The sequence below is a fragment of the Mustela nigripes genome, chromosome 4 (assembly GCF_022355385.1).
Source record: "Mustela nigripes isolate SB6536 chromosome 4, MUSNIG.SB6536, whole genome shotgun sequence".
Classification (NCBI taxonomy): Eukaryota; Metazoa; Chordata; class Mammalia; order Carnivora; family Mustelidae; genus Mustela; species Mustela nigripes.
In genome coordinates, this window is record NC_081560.1 from 139,430,356 (window position 1) to 139,449,725 (window position 19,370).

General features: G+C 41.2%; 3 protein-coding genes across 25 annotated transcripts in view; 1 reads left to right on the top strand and 2 right to left on the bottom strand.

The window, feature by feature from the left end:
* Positions 1 to 4,030, bottom strand: part of PPP3CB (protein phosphatase 3 catalytic subunit beta) — a 54,928-nt gene extending 50,898 nt beyond the window's left edge. For 3 of the 7 annotated variants that reach the window (XM_059397793.1, XM_059397792.1, XM_059397791.1), the window contains exon 1: positions 3,816 to 4,028. In XM_059397793.1, the coding sequence (XP_059253776.1) occupies positions 3,816 to 3,900 (85 nt within the window). In that variant the 5' untranslated portion in view covers positions 3,901 to 4,028. Of the gene's footprint in view, positions 1 to 3,815 lie in introns of all 7 variants that reach the window. The other 4 variants (XM_059397797.1, XM_059397796.1, XM_059397795.1 and 1 more) reach the window with 3 other exon arrangements.
* LOC132016504 (proline-rich proteoglycan 2-like) lies at positions 2,682 to 6,592 on the top strand. Its single transcript, XM_059397798.1, has 2 exons — positions 2,682 to 3,828; positions 6,503 to 6,592. Exons 1-2 carry the CDS (start codon positions 3,628 to 3,630, stop codon positions 6,542 to 6,544), a joined length of 243 nt encoding a protein of 80 aa, XP_059253781.1. The 5' UTR covers positions 2,682 to 3,627; the 3' UTR covers positions 6,545 to 6,592.
* The window catches only part of USP54 (ubiquitin specific peptidase 54), a 122,630-nt gene continuing 108,979 nt past the window's right edge, over positions 5,720 to 19,370 (bottom strand). For 11 of the 17 annotated variants that reach the window (XM_059397770.1, XM_059397773.1, XM_059397772.1 and 8 more), the window contains 4 exons: positions 13,030 to 13,154; positions 12,570 to 12,710; positions 9,070 to 9,256; positions 5,720 to 7,041 (listed from right to left, as the gene is read on the bottom strand). In XM_059397770.1, the coding sequence (XP_059253753.1) occupies positions 6,482 to 7,041; positions 9,070 to 9,256; positions 12,570 to 12,710; positions 13,030 to 13,154 (1,013 nt within the window). In that variant the 3' untranslated portion in view covers positions 5,720 to 6,481. The remainder of the gene's footprint in view (positions 7,042 to 9,069; positions 9,257 to 12,569; positions 12,711 to 13,029; positions 13,155 to 19,370) is intronic. The other 6 variants (XM_059397784.1, XM_059397782.1, XM_059397779.1 and 3 more) reach the window with 3 other exon arrangements.

The window sequence follows — 19,370 nt, forward strand, 5'->3', positions numbered from 1 at the left end:
TACTGAATACAAAGGAAAGTCACAGTGTGCATACTAAAATGAACATATACGGTATAGACAATGCTCTCTAAATGATAAAGGTGGATTCTTTTATCAAGACTAACAGATTCAATGATCTCAAGAGACAATACAGTTTTACAAATCTGAGACCACATCTATATAGAAAGTATATTTTTAAAGTATCTGGAAATAAAAGGTAGGGTAGTATCTGGACAATTCAAGTCAAGTAAATTGGGGAGGGAGGGAGAGAGCAATATATATAAATTCAGGGTTTTATGCTTTAATTACCCATAGCAATTTTGCTGATGTGGCAGTTAAGGCACTCATGCAGATACAATTAGCCCTTTTTCTTTGTTTGCTTTTTCTTATTTCCAACTTATCTTAGTGGAAGAATAGAAAAATGTATAATGGGAAATACTTAAGAGGGCATACTATCTCACCTAAACCACTGGGCTACAGCAACTTTCAAACACAAGAATTTTACCTAAGCCAGCAACAGCTGGAGTAGGCTCAGAAATAAAATTGGTGGGGAGCCTGGGTGGTTCTGCCTTCCACTCAGGTCATGATCCTGGGGTCCTGGGATCAAACCCGGCATCAATCCCATTTTCAGCGGGGAGTCTGCTCATCCCCCTCCTTCTGTCCCTACCCTCCCATGCTTTCTTGCTCTCTAATAAATACAATCTGGAAAAAAAAAAAAAAGAAATTGCTTTCACTAGCCAGGAAACCTAATCACCCATAATCAGCAATATGGAATCACCATTAATAATTTTTTTTTTTAAGATTTTTTTATTTATTTATTTGTCAGAGAGAGAGCGAGAGCGAGCACAGGCAGGCAGAGTGGAAGGCAGAGTCAGAGGGAGAAGCAGGCTCCCTGCGGAGCAAGGAGCCCGATGTGGGACTCGATCCCAGGACACTGGGATCATGACCTGAGCCGAAGGCAGCTGCTCAACCAACTGAGCCACCCAGGCGTCCCTCACCATTAATAATTTTAATGTCAGTGAAAAGCTAATTAAATTAATACATGAATCACCTACAATATTCCAAGATTTCAAACTTCATATGAACTTTAGACACATGAATTAAACACAGAAAGATCTACAGCCCTTTTGAAACTATCATGACCATAAAATACAGGCCTTCTGACTAAAAAGTATAAAAGTATAAAATTTAGAAACAAGGAAAAGGTTCAGGGAATAAAAGACTACTTGTATTCAATACCAACAATGGCCTCCATGATATTACTACTATGAAATGATACAGATAAAAAATTAGCACATACTAAACTTACAAGATTTTCGTAAGTTGAACTTAAGTTTAAGGAGCACTGTGGTCATGTATGTTCTGACAAGAGTGTTCTCTATCATCAAATATAACATGATTGTACAATTATTCAAAGAAGGTAGGCGAGAACCCTGAAGATGAAATCCAAAACCAGATTTCTGTATAAAAGGTGTATTTCTCATTAATTTCTGAGGAAGCCAGAATGGAGACTCCATGAGCCGTGCAAACCAGTCTGTTGCCACCATCTCTAAACATGTGATCCTTATCAGGCATTCCAGCTGCTAACAAATTCCATAAAGAAATGAAAGTTGTCTTGGTGAAGAATATAATAAGCACATGAGATGCTACTCCTATGAGCTCTATTTAACTATAATTTTCTACACCAACAAGATCCTTTCCTATTTACCTAAATCAAATGACTTTTATTCCATATCAATAATCTACAAATGTGACCATCTTGGATTCACAACTCACCCTTAAGGGAATATGCCTTATGTTTGGAATCTTATTTTTACTGTATTAAAGCAGTACAATACAGAAAAACATTATCATATATATGACAAAAAACCAAGAAGATTCACAAGCATAAGGAGAGCACAAAGTTGCTCGGGAATGTGACTAGTTGTCCTATCTAATAGTAAGGTGAAAAGTACCTCCGGGCATGAAAATACAACATGAATATAGTCAGAAAATGAAGAGGCAGCCCATGTCTCTGTTCCCCAATCCCCACAGAACTTCAGGGATTTCATGTTAGGACAACCAGTCTGAACTACCAATCTTTTTTTTTTTTTTCTCCCCCCTTCTCTTTTTATAAAGATTTATCAGGACAAGGATTCCATAAACTCTTTATTCAGCTCATTCCAAGGCCTGGTCCAACTGGATATACTACTAACTTTTAAAAATGGTCTACACAAGCCTGGATACAGATCAGGGTTGTTATTATTAAAGGAGGCTCAAATTGAAAAATTAAAATAGGGGCGCCTGGGTGGCTCAGTGTATTAACTCCTCTACCTTTGGCTCAGGTCATGATCCCAGGGTCCTAGGATGGAGCTCCACATAGGGCTCTCTGCTCGAAAGGGAACCTGCTTCCCTTCCTCTCTCTCTGCCTACTTGTGATCTCTGTCTGTCAAATAAATAAATAAAATCTTTAAAAAAATAAAATGAATTAAAAAAAATTTTTTTTAGTTAAAATAGGGGCGCCTGGGTGGCTCAGTGAGTTAAGCCTCTGCTTTTGGCTGGGGTCATGATCTCAGGGTCCTGGGATCCAGCCCTACATCCGCTCTCTGCTCAGCAGGGGGCCTGCTTCCCCCTCTCTCTCTGCCTGCCTCTGCCTGCTTGTGATCTTTCTGTCAAATAAATAAATAAAATCTTAAATAAAATAAAAGTTAAAATAAAAAACACAAAGGAAAAGGCTTTCTTGTTTTTAAGTATTTTAATAGAAACATACCTGGTCAAATTTCAAAAACTGGACTAACAGTGTTTAAACATTGTGCCAGTATATTTGAGAAGCTGAATGAAAACAGGAAGTATCTGGCCTTCCAAAAGAAACGTAATACAACATAGAAAACTTTATTCTAAAATGATGTCAATTTATTGACCAAGCTACACAGTAAAGAATAACCATTTCAGATTGTTTTTCACCTCCACATCGGTGTTTCAAGTTGATGGCTCTGTGAGAGCATGGAAATCTTAAGCAACAATTTCCCCTCAGTATTCTATTTTAAATTAATCTGCTGATCCGCTGTGGGTATACATAAATTCTGTCCCAGCTGAGAAATATTTAATTTTTTCTTCTATGGGTGTTTGTTTGCAAGGTGAGGGGTAACCCCTTTTGGCCTTTGACCAGTGTTGGCCGGTTTTCTAAGTAAAGGGTTTTTTCTATCCACAAGCCGTTTTCCTTTTATGCTGCCTTATTTCCATCTATTCGGCACTTAAAAGCCGGGTCCCCCAAATCCTGCCTGTCTCTTCACCCTTGTCCAATCCCACATGGTTCCCCCAGTTTCCGCGTGGAGTGACACCTGAGGGCCAAGCGCGAACCCCTGCGGCTGGCGCTAACTAGGCGCGAATCGGGCTGACGGCTGTCACTGGGGAGCAGGCGTGGGCCAAAGCCGAGGTGATTTCTGACTGCTCATCGCCCGGCCCCGCGTGGCTGAAGGTCTCCAAGCCCCCTCGGTCCGCCCAGGGAAGCCAGGCGTGCAGCTGTCGCCGGGCAGGAAGCTAATCGCGGCCTCTGGGCCGTTTTGACAGGCCCAGGAGAAAAAAAGAAAAGGGCTCAAAGCGGCTAGGAGACTCACCCCTAAGGCTAGAAGACCACAAGAGCGAAACCCCGGTCTCGGGCCTTAAGGCATGAGACCGTGGAGCCACCGCTACCGAATCAGCCCAGCCCAGCAGGGGCCCGCCCAGGGGCCACTCCCCAAGGGAGACAGCCAGTCACTCGCCCGCCCTTCCGGGCCCGCTCCGGAGGGGACGGTCTCCCGCCCGCCCTCACACACAGCTCCTCAGGCCAGGCCCCCAGGGCTTCGTCCACCTCTCACCTTTGACGACGCGGTCAGCCCCGGGAGGGGGCGGCGGGGGCGGGGGTGGGGGCGGTGCAGCCCGGGCCGGCTCCGGGGCGGCCATGCTGGGCCCGGGGCTCGGCTAGGCGCTGGGCCGGGCGGGGTTGGGGGCGGGGGCGGCGGCTACCAGAGCCAAGCGGCGGCGCCGCCGGGGAACATGGCGGACCCTTTCCCTACAGAGGGGCTAAGACCGGCATGCACCGCGCTTTGCGGGGGCGGGGGCGGGGCAGACTCTAGGGACCTGGGCAAAATTACTGAGGCTGGGAGAGAAACAGGACGAGGCCAAGGGATCAGGTTAAAATTCTGGGCAGGCAGAAACAATAGAGAGTGAAGAGGGCGGACTATATCTATTGCTAGTAGCTGCATTGAATTAAGTGCTAGGAAACGTAACACTGGTTCTCTTGGAGCTCCCGATATGATGGGGAGACTTAAACCTTAGAATCTACTAGTAGAGAAAAAAATGTATAACAGTTTGGCTACCAAATCTGGGTACTTTGGTTGATAATGGACTGGAAAATAGACAAGGCATTGCAGGTTCTAGAGAGAAGTGACTGTTCAAAATGGAGTTTGAGAAGCTGGCCCTTCTGTTTGGAGCCTGGAACTGTCAAGAGTCTGAAGGTACAGAATTAAAATATAGGTAGAGCAGAATAGGCTCCAAAATCAAAAGTAGGTAAGGGGAAAGGAAGGGATGACACCAAGAGATGTTCAAAGTGTACAGAATTCACCTGAAAAGGACACAGCCTGCCTCTCGATCCACTCAGAAAACAGAGATTTGGAAGGCAGAGGAGTATATAGAGAATTGGAAATTGGAAATTTGTTTCTTATAATACTTCACATGATACTTCTGTGCACATACAAAATCTGAGCCCAGCTGAGAAACTTTATAGAGATGGACCTTCATGGGAAAAGGGATGGTGGGACAAGAACTAACTGATGGTTTAATCAACAATTATTAGAAGGTGTGTGTATGACAGTAAGAGATGTACTGAATCGTGGACAGAGGCCAGTGTATCCACTAAGATCTATGTCTTGATGGCATAGGATCCAAGTGGGGTGAGAAATTCCTGCCCATCTTCCTGATGAATACTAAATGTACTCAAAATCTGCTTACAATGGAGGATGTTAAGCAGTGGTCCAAAGGCCTCAAAGAAAAACATTCTACCTCTTCTTTCGGTCAATCTTAATGATTTGAGGTAAAAGAGGAGTAAAAGGTAAAAGAGGAGGTTAAGTGTCCAAAGGGTATTCTTTGCAAAGGGAGCCCACAAAATATCTTTTAGAGGGAGAATTTGGGAGTGAGGCAGAGGTGAAAATGGACCTTTCTGAGCAATAGTTATTCCACTTCACTGTCAACAACCACCTGTTTCAAAGATGTGAGAACCACCAGAGAAGTGCAGAAATTCCACAATGCAGGCAAGGGGAGGGGCAGCCATGGGAAGAGAACAAGGAAGGGATAGGAGGCATCTCACAAACTTGTACATAGATCAGGAGTGAGTTTCTAAGAGCATCTGAATCCCAAGAAAACCACCCTAAGGAGGAAAGGAGGAAGTATGTAATATACTGAGGGCCTTTAAGCTGGAAAGGAATAAGAAATATACTAGCAGCAGTAATAACAAGGAAAGTCACTCCACTTTAGGGGCCCATTGAATCCTACCGTCAGTATATTTCCTTCAATTATCCTTAAAACTATTTAGCTCCTCACCTTCATCAAAAGCCACACTCACACTCACGCTTACATATACATGTATGTTTGTGCCATGGCTCTCTCTTTGGGAGCCCCAGGCCACTGGGAATTTTTATTTTTTGCTTCTTCAGGCCTTCCCCCCACCCCCAATATAAAAGAGCAAGAGCATACAAAAGGCGTTAAATAGACAAATGACAAGGAATTAAATACAACTATCTTAAAGATTTATTAATGAAAAATACTTTACAAAAACAGTATGTTTGGCCCTAAAATAGTTTAGCTGACTCTGAGGGTTTACAACAGTGACTGAGCAAGTGGCAGTAATGGCTCTGCTGCTGAGGACAGGAAGGTGTGTTAGTGTGCCTGACTCCATCTGTTCAGAAGGACAAGTGTTAATGTTGGCAGCTCTGAATTCTAGGCCTAAGGTTTGGGGGGACAGGGAAGGCTGACAGCCCATAATACCTGGCAGGTAGGCTTCCCTGAATGATATGGTCAGTACCATGACCACACAGCTACATGCCCCTCCAAGGATGGGGTATGGGGAAGACAGAAGGTCAGGTAATACGGATAGGTGGGTAAAACAAAGAACAGAAGTTGGCAGTATAGTAGGGAAAAGAGGATGAAGGCTCAGGTGCATGTGGGGGCATAAAGGATCCAGGAATAAAATGGTGACCCTAAAACCCTAAGGAATGGCTAGTGTCCAGGGTAATATGGATTCATCTTTAAAGTGGCTCAAATAAAACCCTAAACAGCAGTTGCTTCCTTTTGCTAGGTGAATGGAAATTGGAATTTCAAATATTCCCCTCAAGAAGCCAGGTCTTATTAGGGGTTCCAGTTATCCCTAGGAGAAACTGCCAGCTCTATGTTGAGATGAGACTAGCAGAACCTTGGAGGGATGCGTGCTAACTCCACAGTACAGTCTAATGGAGAAAGCTGTGGCTCCAGGAAAGGAAAGAGGTAACCCTTACCATCTATTGTGCTGCAGGGCCCTTGCCCTTATCTGTTCTCTTCCAGGAGCATCCGCTAGAACAAACAGAAACTCCTCTCCCCCTGTCCTCCTGGGCCCAGACTGCGGGGCATAACTGGTTTGCCTCCAGTCATCATCTGGGGGCATATCTACTCTTCGAGGACCAGGGACTCGAGAATCAGGAACAGGACCCAAATTCCAAGTTGACCTCAGGGGTACATGAAGACTGCTTGATGGTGGAGACACAGGGTAAACAATGGGAGGGTGAGAGGAAGAATGGAAAATATCCCCCCAGGACTGAGCATGAGGAACCTGAAGGCCCTGGCGTCTTTCTGGTAGTGTGGCAGTGTGTGTCAGCTGAGGCTTGCACCCTGGAGTACTCAGGAATCTGGCCCCAATATGCTGGTTGGTGTCTGACCATGGCCCCCAGGAGGCATCTGTTCTGGAACGATGGGGGAGACTCTGGTAGTTCAGAGTTCTTCCTGTGTACTTGACCCCCTGGCAAGTTTCACCCCTGTCACACACAGCCAGAAACTGCTGGACACTCCTCGAAGTTCCTGGGAAGAGAAAAAGAAACCAAAGATAAAGCATCTTCAGTAAACCATTCTCCTTCCCAAAGGACATTCCTGACTATTCCTCTCAACTCCCTATAGCCATAAGAGCATACACATATGGGAAAGAAGAAGTCTAGCTCTGCTTTTAACTTCATTTTTAAAAATTGTTAGGGGAGCCTGGGTGGCTCAGTTGGTTATGCTCAGGTCATGATCCCAGGGTCCTGGGATCAGCCCTACATCGGGGCTCCCTCCTCAGTGGGTAACCCGCTTCTCCATCTCCCTCTGCCTGCTGCTCTGCCTGCTTGTGCTTTCTTGCTTTCTCTCTCTCAAATAAATAAATAAAATCTTTTTTAAAAATTCTTAATATACATCAAAATCAAGTCTCTCACATCCAACCTGGGCAAATGTTGTCATAACTTCTATCTCACTCTACTATAATTCTTCCTCCACCCCCCGAAGAACGGCTCCCTAATATTACAAATATATAACTCACTATAACAACTCTACTTTTAGAGCCACCACTCCAAAACATCACTCTGCTTTTCTTAATATGTACTTTTACTCCAGTTAATCTGTTTCTGCTCACATTCTTGCTCAGTCCCTGAGATCTCTGTTTTTGTTCACACTACTCCTACCACATACACAGTATGGAATGCCTTTTCTATACATTAGTTCCCCTTTACTTAAATGAAACAAAATACATAATCTTAAAAAGTCACTTCTATTTTTTTTTTTTTAAAGTAGGCTCCACACCCAGCATGGAAGGCAATGCAGGGGTTGAACTCATGACCTGGAGATCAAGACCTGAGCTGAAAACAAGAGTTGGAACGCCCAACTGCCTGAGCCACCCAGGCACCCAACAACAACAACAAAAATAGAGAGAGAGAGAGAGAGAAAAAGAAAGAAAAATCACTTATAAAAAATACTTTCGATTCTTTATTTTATAACCCATCAACATCCTTAGTTCCTTAGTATACTCCTGTATGTATGTATATCCTGATTATTACAGCTCTGAGCTCTTTAAGAACAGAGAGCTGCCTTCTTTCTCCCCTATGTTCACCATAGCATTTAGTCCAGAATAGGCTACACTAAATGTTGCCTAATGGGATAGATGCCCGTAACAATTGCCAAACACAGGGGACTATCTGGCTGCTCCACTGAGTAACAGGAAGTTCATCTATCCAGAACGCCTGCTTATCCAAACCTCCCTAAAATGTGGACACATACCTAGAATACAAATCTTACCTTTGGTTCTAGAACCACTACCACACCCTGCCCCAGGGCATTTACCTCTGTAAGCTAGGGTTTCTCAATCTCAACACTACTGATACTTTGAGCTGATACTACTTTTTTTGGGGGGGGGGTCATAGAGGTAAACTGGCCTGTGCACTGTAGGATATTTAGCAGCATCCCTGGCTTCCACTCATTGGATGCCAGTAGTACTTTCCCTTTCCCACTTAGAATCCCTGCTTTAAGTAGACTCAGCCTCTTCGTGAGAAAGAAACATAGCAAATCTTACTACAGAGGGTGAAAGAAAGCCAGAAGGATGCCATCCACCTTTCCCAAGATTGTCTGGGTCTGCATATACCACATAGGTATTCCATATACAAGGTGTTTCCAGGTCTCCCATTTACTCCTTGTCCTTCTAGACTATCCCTCAGCTGAGACTCAGGGGATAGTAGGAGAGAAACTAGCTAATAGAGATGACACTTTCTGTTTTGGGAAGATGCTAAAGACTCGATATTAACTCCTCTTGGTTGTTTAAAAGCTTGTCTTATCACGATAGACCCTGTTCATTCTCTTGGGTAGTTAGACTAAGGATCTACAGCAGCCAACCATATTAACTGAGTAATGATTCAATCACAATTCATCTTGACCAATGTTTGATCTTAAAGTGGTAATTCATATCCCTTTACTACCTACCTTGGGACTCCACCCTGCCCCCATATGTGTACTGATTTTATCTTTCTGGGTTGTCTCTAGAAAGGTACCACATTATGGCACATGATAATTAGATTTGGGGAGAGTTACCTGGGGGACTATGGGGATCCCCTGCCATGCTGGGCATCAAGACATCTGGGGACAGGAACTGTGGTTGGGGTGGGTACATTTGGGGACCAAGGAGAAACACAGGAGGGTCATGGATGACAGGGAGGGAAGAGGAGCTGGAACAACGGTGCCCGGTTTCCAAAGGCTTTTTCCTCGCGTTTGATGAATCCTTATAGTGAGACAAGACAAAAAACAAAAAAACATAAAGATGAGGATTAACACACAGTCGGATATGGTTGGGTAAACACAGTGAGGCAAGCAGGGAGAGATGGAGGGAACTGGAGTACCAATATGCCTAGCTCTAGAGAGGGACCCAATTTACTCAGTCACTCTTTCCATCAACCCCTCTAGGAATATCCCTAGACGGCTAGGAACTGGAGACATGGAACTGCAGATCCTCTTCCATTAACCTGTCTCTCTCATAGCCCTCATCTTCCCAACCCTACCATCTAGGTCTTTGGCAAACTCTTTAATGCTAACACTAGAATCAGGTTGAGATAGAAATTTTAAAATAGAGAAATAAGAAAGAGAAAAGAAAAATCAGAAAGCCCAAGACTGAAAAAGAAAATTCTGTACACTTTAAATACTGGGAACTAAAAATGTATCTCCCTAAATGTATAATCAGGAATTCTACTACTCCACCTTCTCTCCTGTCACTGCTACACTCCAGTCTTCTGCCACTCAAGTTTGTAATCACTGATGCTTGTGTCCTGTTCTGTACTCCACTCATCTCATTTTCGTGGCAAAGTCTCAGAAATATCCCCTTTAACACTTAAAACACTAATATGTCCAAAATCAAACCAACATCCTTCCAAGCTGCACCTCCTGGTACCACATTTTCCTAAGTCACCTAGATTCAAATGTTGACATTGCCCTTACTTTTGCACTTCTCATCCATGATTCCACTAGTTGCCTTTATCAAGAAATACCATTTCTACCTACAGTTTTTATATTTAAGCTCAAGCGGACCAGGGCAACAGCCTCCAATCTGATCTTCCTATCTCCAAGCCTGCTACTTCCTTATTGTGGCCTGCAAGTTGCTATGTGCTAGCAATGCTGATCTTTCTCACTTTATCTCTACCATTTTTCACTACAACTTTCTTAATGTTCCTTCAAACACACCAAGATTATTCCAACTCAGGGCTTTTTCACTTAACTGTTTCTGTTACCTGGAATAGTCTTCATGGCTCACACCATCATTCACTGAAGTCTCTGATCAAATGTTATTTTCTTAGAGCTGACTTCCCTCAATAACCACTGAGAATAACCACTATTACCTCTTTAGTCCTTCTCCCCTTGCCTTGTTCTATTCTTCTCAATTACACATTGTTTGGTGTTTACTTGTTTATTGTCTTTCTCCCCTGGTAGAATATATTTCTTTTTACTCCAGTATTCCCAGCACCCTCAACAGGACCTGGAACATTACACGCACCTAACAAATAACAAATCAAATAAAATAATCTACATACCAGTATATCTTATTTCCCAACTAGGTTGTAAGCCAATCAAGGGCAGAATTATTTCATCAGGCCATGCTCATAGTACCTACCACAGCATGGTACATTATAGAGACATTTACCATACAGCCTAAGGACCAGGTGCCAATCCTCTCAGTATGTGACATAGACAACCTTCCTTTCTCCTGCACAGAAGAAAGTGATGCCACACTTTCCTATTATCTCTCTGGTCCTCACTCTCTTAAGGGTTCTTCAGATGAACCACTTAAATATAGTACTCATCAGGGATATGTCCTGGCTTCTCTCCTCTTTTCACAATATTCTTTTCCTCTTTTCAATGGCTATGATTCTTGAATCTTGATTTCAAGCTTTAAAAGTGTCACATCCAAAGGCCTACCAGATATCACAAGTATAATATATCCAAAATTATACATATCTCTTTCCTCAAATACATCATTATCAACCCATAATTCTTGGATTGATTCTCCATGATTCTCCTCTCCATATATCCAATCAGGCACCGAATCCCAATGATTTTCACTTCCTCTTTGGCTTTCCAACATGTCCATTTCTCTCTATCCTCCCAAACTCCATACGGTGGTTCATGATAGGACTCTTGTTTATATTCTTTCCAGTCTCATTTGCCAACACTGTCCTTCCCTCCCCAGAATTTAATTCTGCATACCAAATGAGTTGCTTTTGATTCAGTGAGTATCTGCTTCAAGTTCCTTTACCTGCTATGGTTGCTTTACTTCCTTCAGGAAGCTTCCTTGATCCCTCAAATCTGGTTTAGTTGTCCCTTCTATTATGCTTCCATAGCATTAAATCTTATCATATTATAATTATTTATCTGTCTCCCCAGGTAAGGTAATGACACCAGGGACTGCATCTAGCTCACCCACCCACTGTAAAGGTAATGACACCAGGGACTACATCTAGCTCACCCACCACTGTATCCCCAGCACTTGGCACAATACCTAGAACACATGCCCAAACAGCATTTGTTTTAAAGAATGAATCAGTGAATAAATTAATGATATATAGAAGTCAGGAGAGAGGAAGCCAACTCCCTAGAAAAATAACAATCTGCCATTAAATTCACTAACAGTACATAAGAACAAATGCTAGGCAGAAACCACTACCTATCCCAAAAAGAATGGCAAGGTGTTTAGAGTTGTTTAGGAAATTTTGAACAATAAATTGGAAAAACATGACTGTTACTTGGGAGGGACACTGGATCTGAAGGCCTAGTAGGACAGAGACTTAGTTTTTACTATATATTCTTTATACCATTTAATTTTTTTATCATGTATTTAAAACTGGTTTTTCAATTTTTATTGAACTTACCTGGTGAATAAGCTTTAACGCACTGGAGCTTTGCATCCTGACCTCCATTGTAATCAAAACTCAACTTGCCTTGGGCAAGTGTTTAGAATTCTCAAAAGGATAATTTATAAACCCAGTCACTGAAAATATTTGAGTTATTGATTTCTGCTGACTTCGGTGTCCCTTTCCCTTTCACCTACAGATCACTGCATTGATTCTATATGAAAAGCCTCCAGGACGACTGTTTTATATCACTTTCCTTTTCTTGCTAATGCACCTGCTTCATTTTAGCATGAAAGCATACTAGACCCCACTCAATCTTATACTGGAATGGGGAGGAAAAGGCAAAAACAATATCCCATCCCATGTCTTCCCTTCTTCCCTTGATTAGTGCAACAGGTTTTGACCCAATCAACAGCTATTGCTTCTGAGACTCAAGGCTACTAGGCTACTAGGACTCTTTTCACCCTAGGGAACCCTATAATATACCTTCCATAACTGCTACGAAGGGACATTCCTCTGGGCTCCAACAAAATGTGTGTCAATAAAGTAATGACTGTGTCATCATTTTTGCTGAATGCACATGGCCTTCCCCCAAATTACAACTTTTAGTTTCCCCTGCCCCTCTACCTACACTGTATTTTTATCTTAGCAAAAGAAAAAGGGTGCTCTGAATAGACAGACCCTGATTCTACTTACAAAACTGTGGGAAGAGACTGGAGCCTCGTCCCTCTCTGAGACAACGGTGCCACTGAGACTGCGTGAGATGCGGTGAAAGTTCTCTGCACTGTATTGATCATCCTCCCCATATTCCCTCCTGGGGCCTCGGCAAGGTGCAGCCTTCAAACACACAGACACACACAGGCAGACACAAAACACCAGACCTATGGTTTTCCCACAGACCCCGTCCCCAGGGGTATGGGAGAAAATAGGGTAAGACCTCACTACTAGCAACCTGAATTAGATATATTTGAAAGATAGTGGCCATGTGGCAATCTCCTCTCATTTAAAAGAAGTCCAATCATAGACCTTGTTCTCTTCCAACAGCCCCACATTACCATGTTCCTGCCTTACCAACAACCCTACCACTCATATCTTTTCACACTTCCTTTCCCAACGCACCACCCCATGTCAGCACTGTAGGACCTGAGGCTGCTACCTGAGAAGCAGAAGCAGGCACTGTGCTGGTTTCATGGAGACTGTGCTCCATTTCTGCTGTTGGAGTCTTTGAGAGACCAAGGCCAGGGGCTGAGTGCAACCTCCTCCCCACACCATCTGCAGAGCCTGAGGAGGAAAACATAAATACAAGTTGAAGCCATCTTTTCTCCTGGACCCTAACGTCAGCCTGACAGCAAAAAACAAAAACAAAAACAAAAAAACAACCAAACAAACAAACAAAAAACTTTCAGGAGTTCTTTTCATGAAATAACAAATATGTATTCCTGAAATGAATAGAGATGTGCTCCTATAATGTAGAAACAATTTCAGAATATGGATAGCTTCCTATAGGCCAACGAGGGTCTCAGGACACAAGCCTTGAAGAACTTGTACAGAAGGGGCTCTGTAGAAAGACAGCTGAATGTCCCATCTTGCCTCATTTCAATTTTTTAAAAACAATCAGCTTTGCTTCTGTCGGACTTGTGCCCAAGACTTATAATATATACAGAGGAAACTGTCTAACACAGTTGTTCTCTAGAGTGTCTGTGATGACAAAGGGAACATTATCTTCAGTCTATTTAGAAATTGAGATGACTATAATAATCATTTATCAAACCTCCTCATTTTATATAACAGGAAAATGAGTTCTAGGGTTTGAAAGGTAGTAAGTAGTTTAATCAGAATTAAAATTCAAGACTCTTGATTTCACTTCCTATTACTATGAACAAGAACTCTTCAATGACATTTTGAATGTGTAACACCCTTGTATTTCCCCATCAAATTCTCTCAATCATTAACTGCTTAAATTCTAAACAATCACTAAATGCTTATCTCTTCCTAAAAATTTTGCTAGAGTATTAAGAACTGCTCCAAACTGGATATGTGACTCCCAAGGGGCTCGCCCCAATACAACTAATTAAGCCTTCCATTCTGAAAACGCACATGCCCTTGACCTACATTTAATGTATGTCTACCACCAATTCACATCTTTTTTTTTTTTTTAATTTTATTTATTTATTTGACAGAAAGAAATCACAAGTAGATGGAGAGGCAGGCAGAGAGAGAGAGAGAGAGGGAAGCAGGCTCCCCGCTGAGCAGAGAGCCCGATGCGGGACTCGATCCCAGGACCCTGAAATCATGACCTGAGCCGAAGGCAGCAGCTTAACCCACTGAGCCACCCAGGCGCCCCACCAATTCACATCTTGATTTGATATGTTGATCCTAATACATGTATCTGGCTAAAGGAGGATATTCCTAATGCCAAGCTAAAATATTATTTTTAGTATTTTCTGGTATAGAAGTTCTAATACCACCTCAGATTCATCTAGGAGCTGTAAAAATACAGATTCCTCTATCTCTCCACAGCCCTGCTGAATCAGAATCTTTGTGGTGAGCCTGGGAATACTTATTTTTAAAAGGCTTCCTAGAGGGGCACCTGGCTGGCTAAGTTACTGAAGCATGTGACTCTTGATCTCTAGGTTAGGAGTTGGGCATAGAGATTATTTAAAAATAAAATCTTGGGACGCCTGGGTGGCTCAGTTGGTTAAGCAGCTGCCTTCGGCTTAGGTCATGATCCCAGCATCCTGGGATCGAGTCCCACATCAGGCTCCTTACTCAGCAGGGAGCCTGCTTCTCCCTCTGCCTCTGCCTGCCATTCTGTCTGCCTGTGTTTGCTCTCTCCCCCTCTCTCCCTCTGATAAATAAATAAAATCTTTAAATAAATAAATAATAAAATCTTTAAAAATAAATAAAACAAAGGCTTCCCCACAAAGTATAGGACAATATCCCCACACATTGTTGAACGAAATTTGAAATGTTATAGTCCTCCTAAAAATCCTGTTTAAAAATATCCATTAAAATTGAAAATATGATTTACCCTTTTATCCAACAATTCTACTCCTAGGAATAAGAAACAAAAATACCAGTTTACTGAGGCATTATTTGTAGCAGCCAAAAAACTAGAAATGAAGTAATGCCCATTGATAGCAGAATGACTAAATACACTAAGATATCTCTAATATCAAATATGCCCAGCCACTCACTAAAAAGAATGAACTGAGTTAAACTAGATGACCTGGATGAATTTTCATGAAGGATTGTTAACTTAAAAGGAAAAAAAGAATCTGTAATATTATCCCAAGGCAAAAAACCCTACTGTACATGTAGGTCTACATAGGATTATATGAACAGAAAAATACAGAAATATGCACATTACATTATTCCCTAGAAGGTGGAGGATAAAAGGTAGGAATTTATGTAACAGGAGGAGAAATAAGAAAATATCTACAATAAAAACAGCATGTGTGCTGTCATCCCATTTATATAAAATTATTTCTCTGTTTTTTAAAAAGCCACTCCTTGGGTGACTATTTGACTATTATGGGCAGCCAGATTTAAGAATTACAGCTGTAATCGTTAGAATGTGATGTTCTTCTAATAAAGTCTGATTACTAGACAAGGAGGTGGCTGCTGGAACCTCCGGAAGGGAATAGGCTGATTCTTTTAAAGATACTTCAGCAGAGGTGAAGATGGCCACCTTTAAGGAGTACTGTTGAGGAGATATATGGATTTGATAGAAGACAGAGTTAGGATGATGTCTACTCATGGATCAACAGTTACAAGAAGAAAAACTACTAGACATCATACACTTCCTGATATAAGAAGAAATACAAAGTAGGGCACCTGGGTGGCTAAGTGGTTAAGCATCTGACTCTTGATTTCAGCTGGGGTCATGCTTTCAGGGTCCTGAGATTAAAGCCCCCCGTGTTGGGCTCCCTGCTCAGCGTGGAGTCCGTTTGAGATTCTGTCTCACTCACCCTCTGCCCCTGCCCCTGCTCATGCATGCACACACACTCTCTCAAATAAATAAATTTTTTTTTTTAAAAAGAAGAAATACAAAGTACCATCTCTAAGATATTCCCATTAACAAAAAAGAAAAAAAGGAAAGAAAAAAAAGAAAAGAAAACACAACTGAGGGTTGTCTGACTAGAGGAGCGCATAACTCTTGATCTTGGGGTAGTGAGTTAAGCCCCACATTGGGTGCAGAGATTACTTAATAAAATAAAACTTAAGAAAAAAATTGAACCTGACTTTAATCAAGCCTCTACCCCTAAACTACCAGATTACAAAAAATTGGGTAGAAGAACATGTTTTTAAAAAGAACATGTTTTTAAAACTACTAGAATATAATTAGTAAAATCTAGAATGTGGACTTGACAAATGGCCAAATTTCCCCTTTGACAAGAGGAAAAAAAGACCGGAATTTTATAGGCTAATAAAGCCTTGAAACAAATCAACAAAATGCAATGTGTAGATCTTGTTTGAATACTAATTTGAAATAAACTAACTATGAAAAGGCATTTATGGGACAATTGAAAAAATGTGAATACTGGCTAGTTACTGTATTATATTAAAAATTTTTGTTAATTTTTTAGGTATAATATTATAGTTTTGCCTTATAAAAAAAGAGTCTTTATTTCTTAGAGATGCATTCCAAATTGTTTATGCATGGAATAATAAAATGTCTGGGATTTGCTTTAAAATAATTCAGTAGAGGGGTACCTGGCTGACTCTACACAACTCTACTTTGCACAATTCTTGATCTCAGGATCATGAGCTTGAGCCCCATACTAGATATAGAGATAACTTAAGGAAATAAATAAATAAATAAATAAAACATTTTGAATTAAATAATTAAATAAATAAATAGTAAAATAATCCAGTAGGGAGGGGAAATGTAGGAGGAGAGGGAGGCACTATAGCTATATCAGAATTGGCCATATGTTGATAAATGGTTAAGATAATCACTCTGGAAGCTACTGATAAGTATTGGCTTATTGGAGGACTATTGTAACATTAACTCATTACTCTTGAATGTATTTGAAATTTTCTATAACAAAAAGTTATTTTTAAGATGATGTCTGCCTAACTTCAAAATTCTATGAAATTTAGAAATATATGTCAAGGGCAATGTTTATATAATTCTTTAGAAACTATAATGTCAAAATTAGGGGCACCTTGGTGGCTCAATCATTAAGCATCTGCCTTCAGCTCAGCTCATGGTCCTGGGGTCCTGGGGTCCTGGGATCAAGCCCCACTTCGGACTCCCTGCTTGGCGGGAAGCCCACTTCTCTCTCTCCCACTCCCCCTGCTTGTGTTCCTCACTCACTCTCTTTTCAAATAAATGAATAAAATCTTAAAAAAAAAAAAAGAAACTATAATATGAAAATTAATCTGCTCACAAAGCACCATATACTGTACAACTCCATTATATCATATGTCCAAAACAGGCAAATCTATAGACAGAAAACGGATTACAGATTGCCTAGGGCTGGAGGAGAGAGGGGTAAGGGGAAATGGGGAATGACTACTAATGGGTACTGGGTTTCTTTTTGGGGTGGTGAAAACACTTTAAACATTTTATTTATTTATTTTAGAGAGAGAGAGCATATGCTGGGCAGGAGGGAGAGTATAGAGTGGGAGAGAATCTCAAGCAAACTCCACATTGAGCACAGATGTGGGGCTTGATCTCATAGCCCTGAGATCATGACCTGAGCTAAAATCAAGAGTCCAATGCTTAGCCCACTGAGACACCCAGGTGCCCTATGGGGTGATGAAAACACTTTAAAACTGATTGTGGTGATGGATGGATAATTCTGTGAATACTCTTAAAAAACAGAACTATACATATTAAGTAGGTGAATTGTATGGTATGTAAATTACATATCAGTAAAGCTTTTTTTTTAAGTAATAAGAGAAAAACAAATACTACATGATCTTACTTATATGTGGAATCTAAAAAGAGACGAATTACTGAAACACAGAATGGTAGTTGATAGCATCTGGTCGATAGGAAAATGGGGAGGTGATGATCAAAGGATATAAGATGAATAAATCCTGGGAATCTAATGTACAGGACTGTGACTGTAATTAACAATGTTGTGTTATTTAAAGTTGCTAAGAGAGTAGTTCTTAAATGTCCTTACCAAAAAGAAACTATAATTTATCTGTGGTGATGGTTGTGTCAACTAACATTATTGTGATAATCATTTCACAATATATATGTGTCAAACCTTCACACTGTACACCTTAACCTTATACAATGTTATTTGTCAATTATATCAATAAAGCTGGGGTGAGAAAGTACCTTTGTACTTAAAAAATTCTTTACGAGGGGCACCTGGGTGGCTCAGTGGGTTAAAGCCTCTGCCTTCGGCTCAGGTCATATGATCCCAGGGTCCTGGGATCGAGCCCCACATCAGGCTCTCTGCTAGGCAGGGAGCCTACTTCCTTTCCTCTCTCTGCCTCTCTCTCTGCCTACTTTTGATCTCTCTCCCTCTATCAAATAAATAAATAAAATCTTTAAAAAAATGCTTTATGATAAGATAAAGAGGGATTCCCCTAGAGATATATTCTATCATACAAAGATCCTAGTTGACATTTCCCTTCATTACCTACTTCCTGATTTATTCCTCCTGATCACTTCTTTATGTTAAAATAAAGGCTAGTTTGGTTTGACAAGGATTTTGAGGACTGACTCATCAGATGGATTTTTTAAAATTAATTTTTGCTCCCTCTTAAGCAAAACAGTAATGTTTAGTAGGTACTCTTTCAAATTGTTTTCGGAATCATAATTTTCCTGAAGGCTAATTTACCAGTACATATCAAGAGATTTATAAATGTATATAACCTTCAACTAGTTATTATCCTTCTGGAAATTTATTCTGAGGAGCTAATCAGAATTGTGGCCAAACACTTACATATAAATATAGTCATCATCTATTTATCTAAAAATTTGAAGTATATGAAGTATAGTAAAATGATTGACTATATTACAGTATATTCATATGCAGCCTATTGCCAGTCCTTAAAAGTAGTTTTTTTCAAAGGGAAAATGCTTATGAATATAATCTAAAAATATGATGAGAATAAACCACATACATATATTGTAATGATTTTGTAAGAATAATAAATAAATATATCGCATATATTGTTGGAGGCCACGGCATGGTTGGAGTCAAGGACCAAACCAGGCCCTGACTTGTGTCTCCTTCAAAGTCCGGAAACCTTGACAAGGTTAAGGACGGGAAAGTTGAGTGTGCACTGAGAAAGGGTCTGTGCAATGTGTCGTGCGCTCGCTTACGTGACTTCCCACACACTCTCCCTACAGGAAAAAACAATGTGGCCAGAGTCCTGAGTTCTTAGTTAGTCCTTTGGTTCTGTACCTCCCATAACCCACTCCCTGGTTGATTGTCTTGCTAATGCCTTTAGCAGAAACTACCTGGCCTCACGAGGTTTGCTTGTAGTTAATGTGAACTTGTTATAGGAACTTGCGGTCATCTG